This window comes from Echinococcus granulosus (genome assembly GCF_000524195.1).
Source record: "Echinococcus granulosus chromosome Unknown EG_S00198, whole genome shotgun sequence".
Taxonomy (NCBI): domain Eukaryota; kingdom Metazoa; phylum Platyhelminthes; class Cestoda; order Cyclophyllidea; family Taeniidae; genus Echinococcus; species Echinococcus granulosus.
Genome location: NW_020170578.1, coordinates 17,715 through 28,511, shown reverse-complemented (window position 1 = coordinate 28,511; position 10,797 = coordinate 17,715). Strand labels below are relative to the sequence as shown.

Here is a 10,797-nt window from a genome sequence, read left to right as displayed (position 1 = left end):
ACTTGTGCATGTCTTTCGACGCACTTTTAGAGACTACATGAGCCCGTTGTGTTAATAAAGGTCAGCCGTTAATTGAGCCTCAAATAAGTTCTTTTGAAGGCTTGAAAGAAATCGTCTCTTATAGCTCTGGCACTTACTTTTGTAACTCAAAGCTGCTGAAGGCCTGTAGGAACCTGTAATGACGTTACAGGGCTTGTTTATTTACCTGACATCCTATATAACCAATGAATGGTTAAATTTGGGGGAAGTTGCCCATTGTTGATTCCTACATCGTACGTGGTTCTGGGTTACTGTTAAAACCTCCATCCAGTTGACCTTAAACTAACACTTCCAAAATGAAAGATGTTAATTTACTAAAGGACGTCCCTGCTTCAAGCAATTAGCCTGCACATTTAGAGGTACCATCTTTACTGATTTTGCTTCATAATTTCATAATTGGGCTACCGAGTTTCAAATCCAAGAATTGGTAACCATCGCCTTTCAACTAGACCGTGACCTCTAAGACAGCTATGGTGCTTTTGTTGTGACGAGAGTAACCATATAATGTTTCACCAACTGCCCAAATAACCTGAATGATGAAATACCTAGTTCCATCTAATACATAAAGAGCAGGCTTTCGGAGAAGGATTTTCTCCTCTAGACGCCTATCTAACTGGCATAATGTGGTTGGTTTTAAGTTTGTTAATTGCCGCTACAAAGCTAAGGCCGATTTATGTGCTATAAATAGGCTGGAATTGGACCCTCATGTATTTTTGGTGAGCCGACTGGCAGTCAGGTAAGCGCACACCTTTCTCCTCCCCCCAGCTGACCCATACGGATGAGCCATAAAAATATCATGACCTCTTCGATCATTGGGTCGAAGTGTCGTAAAGGTCTAAGCTCAAACACATTAATATCGCTTTGTTGAACAACTTGGAAGCAATTTAAATAGCCATTACAGTGACGAAAATTTAAGCACCTTATGTCTCTGCAAGTTAGGTTTCATGTGAGATCAAAGTGGACTCGTGAAGTTATGACTGCTGTCCCTTAGAAAGAGTAGGAAAGATTCGGGACTTGCAAGGGATTTGCATCTCTTTAATGAATGCTTGACTACTGCCCCCGTCTTAGCCCAGCTTATGTCCCTCCCACCCTTTCAACATATAGATGATCAGCTCACTTGTATAATTGAGTTTGAAAGGACATGAAATCCCTCAATTTTAACGCAAAGATCCATAAACACATTCCTGATTACTGTGCTTTCAGCTGTTTGGCTACCCATACCCTTGTTCCATCACCCTCCTCATGCTTGTGATGGCATTTTGATCTACTCTTAGACCGCGGCATTGCCTAAGTAGCAAGAAAAATGTTTCTATGAGTATGACTAAATTACGAAACAGATAAACCAAAGGTATGGGAGATGCTTAGTGGTACCTTAACGATATCAATGTCAAATTCTGAAAACTCTTAGAGAATTTCCACCAAGTGAGTAGGCTTGAAAAACAGATTGCCAAAAGTTCAGCTGTGAATCCGAACCTTGCCTCTAGTCGTAAACACAACGTTCAAAATTGAAAATACTAAGCCCTTTCATAATGACTACCAGATGACATCAACTTTTACGAGGCCTTGGCAACAACTTGTCGCAATCATTGATGACCTGTGAAGTGCATGTAGTTGCCTGTAAGCTTTATAAAGCTTTTGGGCATGGGTTAAAGGACATCAATGTGCTTTGTTATTTCCTTCATTCTCTCTCCTCTATTTGAAATGCTGATGTCACTAAACGTCCGTTGAATCTTGGTAAAGGTAATTGGAACCTGTCTGCTTCTTGCATCTCAGAAGGTGGAGGCTTACAGCATTTGGCGATAAAGTGGTAACAGAACACTGTGCGTCCAGTGTGTACTTTTTTTTCTCCTACCATTTGCTCGATGCACCTCAATCCAAACGTAAGATAACTTCTCTTTAGAAAGGAGGGTGTTTTGTCGAAACCGTCTAAGGAAAGTCATACATATACAAGGCAGTGAAAGACCCCACAGCCCAAATTTACCGCACTTTAAGATACTGTCTTACCCTCATTCTCCTCAGTGACATTCTTCTGTGTTATGATTGTCACCTTTTCTTACCTTTGGAAGACAGCAAGCGAAATTGAACATGCAGTCTGGAAGAAAGCTGAGATAGAAGCGAAGACGGCTAGGACCAGTTTTTTCTGTCGTCTAAAGGTGAAAGGGGTCAGACAAGCCAAATTTAAAGAAGGCTTTTGTCTCGCTCCAGGGGATTCTTGATTGTCCAGAAATTTCTCCTCCCACGGAACCTGGTAGTTATGTTAAGCAGATTTTCTGCAAAAGGCTGTTTGGGTAGAATATATGTGGGCTTTCTTAGTTAACCCAAAAATGGTATAATTTTTAATGCTTGTTTCGTCACTTTCTTGACATTTCTAGCCTTTCCGTTCACTCATATGGGTCATTCTTAACGACTCGAAGCAGGATAAAGAGCGCGGTTATTCAGTTTTGAGGTCCTTTACTCATTCACCGTGTATTCCCACTTGTAGGAGCGGGAAAAATCGTAAATCTTTTCCCATCTATTTTTAGTACGGTGGGATTCTTGGTATTACAGTTTTCTTGGAGGGCATAGGAATAATCGTTCTATTCAGCACTCAAAATCTCGTAAGTGGTGTTTTAACTGACTCCAGCACCCTCTTTAAATAATCTTTCATTTTTCCTTTTTCCAGTTCATAAATGTCATAACATCAGTGTTGTCCATCCTACTGCGTGATTTTGAGGGCTTTTCGGGATTTTCAACCGTTATTTGGTCTCTAATCATGCAAAAGGTTCGTCTACTTAATCAATATGTCAGTAGTATGACAACATAATGAGACATATGATTTACCTGTTTCAGGAAAATGGGGTTCGCTGCTGCGGGATGGATTCACCCAACGATTTTAACGTTAGCTACCTTCCCCCCGGTAAGAAGTTTACACATACATGCAGATTACCACCGCCTTCAGGAATCTGTCCCAGAGAATGCTGCGCCATTGCTCTTAATGAAGTATGTCGATGTAACTCCCCGAAACTGCACTGGGTGTTTGGCTGTCGGAGTCGAATTATAAACTTCCTCCGACGGGAAATGAGAATTTTTACCCTTATCTCTGTGGGTATTTTGCTAGTCCAGGTAAAATTTACACTTGGTAATTTAGCACAACATTTAAAAGATGTATCTCATGTATTGTATACATTGTTGATTAATGCTATCTTTAATTGTTTTATTGCTCTTTCATTGTTATTTTGTTTTAGTTCATCTTGTTTACACTCACGGTGGCGGCATTGATAGCCAAGTTGAGGTTATGCCGACTTAGATAGAACATCTGTATGATAGTTTGCCTTTTTATCCTTTATTATTCCAAATATATGCAGAATTTTCTTTAGAAAAAAGGCAGTATTCTTTTCTCCAAAGATTGGGTTTCCTTCAAATCTCGGGGAGTTTAAATGACTTGAATATTTTTAGTTTCTGATGGCGAAGGGGACGTTTTGATGTGTAGAGCCTTCATTTAATTTTTGACATAGTTCACACTTATCTTCCAGGCATAACAAGGTTGGCCAGAATGACTTAACCAGCCTAGAAGGTCCGGCATGAGCCAACTTTTGGATTGTGAATAGCGGTTTGGAAATCAGGACTTTCGCGTGCTGGCCAAACGTCCACAGAAATGAGTGCTGAGCTGTGGCATAGGCGACACCATGGTCAAATTCGTTAGTGATAAATACTTGCCAGTCATTTTTGAAACATTTTTACCGTTTACGTCCCTTTTAACTGAGTGGCAGGACATCCTTTAATCGTGCGGTGCCTCACATGCACGTGATGGTCTAACGGCTCCAAATGCAGGAAATTCAACCACCTCACAGCTCCAGTCGTGCACTGGTATTGTTGCCTACGAACATAATTAATAGCCTTTAAGATTGGCTTTGGGTAGTGTTAAAAGGAAATATTTGTCACATACCATTAAATGTAGTAACGCTGAAGTAACTTCTCATTTACCCGGTGTGGAAAGCATAAGTTCCGATCTGGACTGAATCACGTATGCGTCTCTTCCTTTTTAACTTAAATTTCTCATAAATTCATTAATCCCATTAAAGTTGAGTACTTTTTACATCTGTTATGATATGCTTTTTGAGAGCATTTTTAAATATGGTAGACCACACTACTAACAGGCGAATTCAGTAGTATGCCAAGTTGCACTAAACTACCATAAAATCCTCGTTAATGCAACCTCCATACACTCATTGAAAAAATTTTATCGGCATATCACAGTCTTAGGTAGTTCCATTTAGTAGTAAGGTTGGAATGCTGAATTGCAACAGTCGTTTTACTAGTACAAGTTCGTCCTCCCAAAGAAATCTTTCTCTTTTTCTGCGTAAATATCAGTGATTTGAAGTGAGAAACCGATAGACCCCATTAACTAAATAGTGAAAAAGGTGGAAAATCAGTTCCCATACACGTAGTGGTCAATCGAGGATTAAGTGCTTCATCTCGAATTTTAGGCCTTTCACAATTACCACCTCAAAAAGTTTACAATGTGCATTATAACTTAGGGTGACCTTCAAAGTTTGCAATTTTGTTACTTAGGCGGGTCTATTTTACTTGTGAGGGAATTTGTTGCTTGACAATTTGTGGCAAGATCTCACGTATGCAAGGGATTGAGTCACATTCCAGAATTATTGATAGACAACAGTCTGGTCTCAGTAGTAGAAAAACAACGCATAAAGTTGTGTTATTTTTAAAGAATAAAGTATTAAAATGACTTGGACACACTGCAGAAAGTTTGGTGTTACTGCCAAAAAGGGGGAGATTAAGGCTTTAAATATTTCACTTTTTTAATAAAAAAGGATTGTTCCTTTTGAACTTTGGAATCGGTAAAGAGGACCGGAGCGTCCATGGAGATGGATTTTGATAAAAGTTTATTATAAAATTGATACTGCACTTTTCCACGGAAATTCCTGCACAATCTGTTTGCCAGTGATATGGTCTGCATCCTGTCATTGAAATATGTTTTCAAACCTTCGGATTGGAAATAATTTCCTTACAAGTAAGTGTCCCTTCAGACATCTATCCTTTCTCACAAAGGCAATACAATTCAGGAAAAGCGAGCTTTGCCCCTAAAGTTTTTTTCCCAGCCATAAAACTTCATGGTGAATACCTTTTGTTTTAGGCGCCTGTGAGAGTCTATTACTAAAACAAACCGAAGACTAATGCGTTTCCGTATCCATCGATCAGTCTCAAAATTCCTCAAATTACCCACTTAACCACTCATGTTGCTTGCAAAATCATGAGTAATGGGGAAACCCACACACTATCTCCGCATTTCGTAGGACTAATGAAATCGGATGACTTAGGATAAACTGTGTGTTGCAAGATTTGTTTTTCTGAAACAGTAAATAGACAGATTTAAACCGGAGGACTTAAGTCAATCTTTTTATTTCAAAGTAGACCCATTTAAGAAGGTATTATAGCTTCTTGTAAAACTTTGTGAGTTTTAAGGTGTTAACCAGGCATCCGATCTTTTTAGTAAAACTGAATGCTAATTAAGGTTAAATAAACGTCATTATGCACTCAGTTTACGTGACACAGGTAAGAATTCCCAATTTGTGATTTATTTAGCACCTTTTGGACTCAAAGCTCTTCCCCTGATACACTTCGCCAAACCGCAGAAACATCAAAACTCAAACAGGCTATGCGTCAGTCCTATCAATTGCAACCGGAAGCCTTTCTGTACTACAAATGCGTCGTCACCTCACACTGACTGCAGTCCCACTGTGGAGATAAGGCGTTTCAACGATTGACGTTACGATGGTTGGTGGTCAGAAATGAGCAGCGAAAATGAGACTCAAAACAGAAAGAAGACAAGCATTCTTTGTGTGATCGTGGAAGGAATGGGTGGTGGCACATGTTAATTTAACGACTATGGATATATCAAACCTACACTCGATTAGTGGATGGATTGGAACACATAAAACAAACTATCCAGCCACGTTTCAGATAGAATTTTTAACCTAATGGGGATTTGAAACACCCATATATGGGGAGGCTAAATCCTCCGGCCTTTTATTTAACGTCAGCTACAGTGGTTGGCTTTCCTAGCAAAATGTATGTCAAAAATCTGAGAAGAGTTCAAACGGCATTTCCTCATGGACTCTTGCCTCCAAGTGTGAGCAATAAAAGAGGGATTCTATCTACCACACATAAATAGACCACTCAAAAAGGCGCAATCAAATTACCCGTAAGAATCTGTCCATGTGATAATCCACAAAAAGCTGCTTAAATACACTCAATTAAATTTTATAAAATACATTTGATTTGAGGTTTATTGGTCAGCTTAATCCATCAGTAGATTGCATGCTTTCAACACTAGCTTGTAGAAAGTGGGTTTGAACTAACAAAAGTGAGCAGCTAATGGAGATGAGCATTTAAACAATCCCACTTTCTGCACAAACCTAGACCGGTAAACCCAATTGGTAAAGGCTTTTGACTTTAGCTGGCATAGACACAGTCAGAGTTCACCCCATTACCTCAGACAAATGCAATCACCATTGATTGAGTATCCAGTCCACTAAATACACACTCTTTGCATCACACTGCACTGAATCGGGGTATGTAGACAAGCTAAAACCACAGCAGACACTCTACGTAACTCTACACTAGTGGACTAGAGCTGAGCATCCATCGGTCCACCGATGGCCAGACGAATGTCTACCTACATTTGGAAATGCATGCGTATAGAGCAGGCGGGATAGGTCCTTACAAGTGAATCCTCACCCTCCTTCTCAGGGCATTATGATGTGCTTGTATCATTCCTGCAAAAGGAGTCGTGTCTTGTGGCACTTGACACCCACTAGAGCTCCCAGTCAAAAGAGCTGTCTAATTACTCATAAAGATGCATCCCGTGATGTAGCATGACAAGCATTGTTGTGGGAGTGAAGAGCGTGCAGTGGGCTAGAATATTTTGATTAATGGTTTGGAAGCTAGAATGTTACACCTAGCAGACTGCATCATGCCTGTCACATGGGATAGAGCCAAGTTCTGGGCTGAGATTAAAGCAGTGGTTGATAAAAGGAATGATTAGAGGCGATTTGTATAACAAAGGAAAGTGAGTAAAGGTATTCAACCAACCATCCGCAATTAGGATGTTAAGTTCTGGGAAATGCAGGATGACAAAGCAAATTCTTTGTCATAAGTGACAAACATTTGAAGAGAAGTTTATTTTTACTGTTCCAACTTCGAGCTGATGAGGCATTCCAATGCGTATTGCCGATTGTCAAGGCAGTTGCTAATGCGATCGTGTTGCCTGCGCCATATTCCCACAACCAAATACATCTCCTCACTTCCAAAATATGAGGGCACAGGATAGATTTGATGTGGTCATGTGATACACCCTAAGAGGTGCAAAAAAATGCTCCAATGGTCGTATCCAATTTTCCATTTATTTGCCTTTCCTACCACCTGTCCACCAAACCTCCCAGCTACTCATCGAGGATAACTCACGATGTAACATTTATTTGGGTATTGCCACATTCCCAAATCGTGGGACTTGCTAAAATGCCTTTCAAATAGCAAAACTAAAGGTTCTGTTTATTTCTCTACGTTCAAGCTGCAAAATTAGTTCCCTCATTTCTTAAGGACTCAAGTTGTGCATAGAGCCATCCCTTCACTTATAGATATAACTTAAATCATTCACTCTGCTTTCGTCGTAGTCTCCTTCATTATCCATCCATTCTGCATTTGATTTCTCATCTTCCTAAACATTGGTCCCTTCATTTCCAACTCCATCATTCATTCATGCTTGGTTTATCCAACGGAAACTAAGGCCGTCTGCAAGAGTGGATTTCTAGAATAAAGAATTGTGATTACTTCAGTAAAAGTTAGAGACATTTAAGGTGGAATAAGCGGTGCTTATTAGCAAGACGTCATTGATTAAGCACCTGTCAGACTTGATAAGGTTAATATAAACCATTTGGAAGGGAAAAATAAAGCGGTGTGTTTAATCCAGCATCCAATATACCAAACAACTAGCAAATATACATCATTTATCACAACATTTATTCATTAAATAGCAGATTAATGAGTCTTCTACAATTTTGGGGAACGGATCACATGTAGGTGGCGGCACTTGTTCCCATTACCTACAAAGATGGCTGCCCAAATTATCCACAGTGATTGGTTCGCTTGAAAGCCACAGAAATTGCTACATTACTCAGCTTGCACAAGCTTTGTTTCGGATCTTTCGTTCTACTTTCGTTCTACTTGGATGCCATATAATTGGCTCCTCAATCCTCACAATTACACTCATTTGACTGGCACGTATGATCTATATAAGTCCCAAAACCTGCTACATGCACACTCAAAACTTTTGCTGTGGGTGCTTTGTTTGTTTGGTAATTTCATCAACAACTTTGTCACCATGAAATTATGAATGCTTTTGTTTCCCTTTTTCTAGGGATTCATCAAAATGTACTGTCTTCTTGGGTGTCTTAGATGTCTATTGACACTCTTGAATTTAATTCTCTTCGTAAGTCAAATGAGTGGGCACTAACTCCTTACATCCCATACATCTTGCCTTCTCCTTCAAAGTGGGGACACAAATTGACCCTCTTATGTTTTAGATTATTTTTGCGGCCATTGGAATACTGGGCTTATTGTTGAAATTCAGCTACCCATTCGCCGTCACTCTGATGGAAAAGCTGGTCTCCCATTGGCCAGAAAAAATGCTGGGGGAAGTGGTCCTCTTCCTCCAGTACTACGGCAGTAAGTTGATAAGTCTGCTGCAGATTGAAGCACAGCACTTTGGCATTCTTCCTGATAAAAAATTACTTATGTGATTCGCTTCAGCCAGCCTTGCGCTTGTCTTGATCATAATTGGTTTTCTTGTGGCCCTTATCGCCCTCCTCGGTGTCTTTGCTCTGTACTGCAAGTACTCATGCTTTGGATTCGCTGTAAGCTATAAATGCTATTTTGCCTTACTTTATAACTACCAAATAATAAGAGGAATTTTTGTTTACAGTACATGGTTTTACTTATGATTCTCATCATACTTGAACTGGTTCTCATCATCTACCTCCTCGCCTTTCCTCATAAGGTAGGTCATAACATTGTATGGTCAGCTCAAATTTGCCATAAATTCGTACCTATTCTGGGAACATGTATAAGTGTTGCGAAAACGGATTCCAAGAAATTTTTACGCTTGTCTTTTTGCAGCTATACGGAACAATATTAACATTACTTAATTGTTCCTTTGTACACCTTCGAACCAATGATTCCCTAAGTGGACCCATCCTCGGTTTATGGGGTGTCGTGGGTATGGTAGGTGATAACTTAATTGTTAGAAGAATGAAATATTCTTTTTATTTGAAAACGCTTCACAATAATTTCTTCTTTAGGCGAATGGTAATTTCTGCTGTGGTCTACACGGACCCTCCGACTTCGATGGAATGCCGCGTAAGATTCGATTGGAATGGTATCCCGTTAGGCGCTGTGAAAGATTTCTAGGAGAATTATGACTTATTGCTATAAAATTTATAGGAAACAAGTGATAACATTTCTTAAGATGCAAGGACACTTGGTTTTAGCTCCATTTACATATCCACCACCATGCTGCGGCCTCAATATCACCGTGATTAAAGACCCACCACATGATCAAATATGTAACAAAACGGAAGCAGAAAGACTTGGCGTCGGAGGGTGCAAAAAAAAGATTGAGGATTTCTTGGGTTCGTACAAAGGCTACTACTTATGGATCGTTTGCAGCATTACAGTCTACAAGGTAGGTCTTGCTGCTCAAATTCCATCTCGCTTCTTGGGAACCACATCCAATAATTCCAGACAAAGATCTCTTAACCCACAATGGCCAGGATTCTACTCATATACATATCTTTCATCCTATTTTAGGTCTTGGTCTTTATCGTGGTGTGCTGTCTGTACAAGTGGTGGATATGGCATTAAAGATGTCAGCCTAACAAACTGAAGCAACTGCCCTTAGACATCTTAACTGTTTTTTCACTCTGCTTCCATTAACGATGCTTCATATGCAAATTAACAGAATCGGTATTTCAATTTCTAATCGTATTTTGCATAAGATATAGTTACAACTTTTAAGTTATGAAAAGGCTATCAAACCTGCTACAGAGACTGTTTTGTGGTGTCTTGAAATGAAGACGAATTGAAACAGGCGGAAGTTGGGAGTGTGCCGCAGACGTTAGTGATTAGGATGGAGATCTCTTTTACTGTGTAATGGGTAGTGGAGGGAAAAGGGTAAATGGTGAAGGAGAGAGAGTGGGAAGAGATGGTGCGTGAGTTAAAAAGGCGTAAGTTTATCACTTTGGGTCCTCTCTGCAGTCGTCTGAAATCGTAGTAGTGTAGCAGAAGTTCTGTTACTGACCAGGAGGAGGGTCGAGTAGCAGCTGGCATGTCCCAGAAGATATACGGCCTAGGAGAATTTCGTCAATGGATATTTAAGAGCCTGCGTAACGGAGTAAAGAGTTGGAAAAGCTTGTCAGACAAATAGACAAAGTGGGAGGATAGAAGACGTTGCATAGCAAGAGCCTCTCAGAGGAGAATAGTCGTCCATAATGTCCTTGGAGAGTACGGAGCACAATATAAAGTTCCAGTCGGTTAATAAAAGCCTGTATCATTGCTCTGATTTATGTCCGCTTAGTCGGCGTGCTTGCTTGAGATGGAGAGAATTATTTATGAATTCTAAGCAAGGACGACTAAAATTTTAATTTTGAAATTAACTGCCTATCCTGCACCTGCATTGGATACTGAACAAGGAGGAGGTACTAC

The 10,797-nt window shown here is 40.0% G+C and overlaps 1 protein-coding gene across 1 annotated transcript; it reads left to right on the top strand. All coding sequences in view use genetic code 11, as the record gives it.

Moving 5' to 3' along the window:
- Positions 1 to 8,321: 8,321 nt before the first annotated feature.
- EGR_10197 (hypothetical protein) lies at positions 8,322 to 9,957 on the top strand (the record flags this gene model as incomplete). The annotated part of the gene is made up of 9 exons (XM_024499446.1): positions 8,322 to 8,384; positions 8,456 to 8,527; positions 8,622 to 8,763; positions 8,848 to 8,951; positions 9,020 to 9,094; positions 9,214 to 9,318; positions 9,396 to 9,453; positions 9,585 to 9,778; positions 9,904 to 9,957. 9 exons carry the CDS (start codon positions 8,322 to 8,324, stop codon positions 9,955 to 9,957), a joined length of 867 nt encoding a protein of 288 aa, XP_024346135.1.
- Between the last annotated feature and the right edge of the window lie 840 nt (positions 9,958 to 10,797).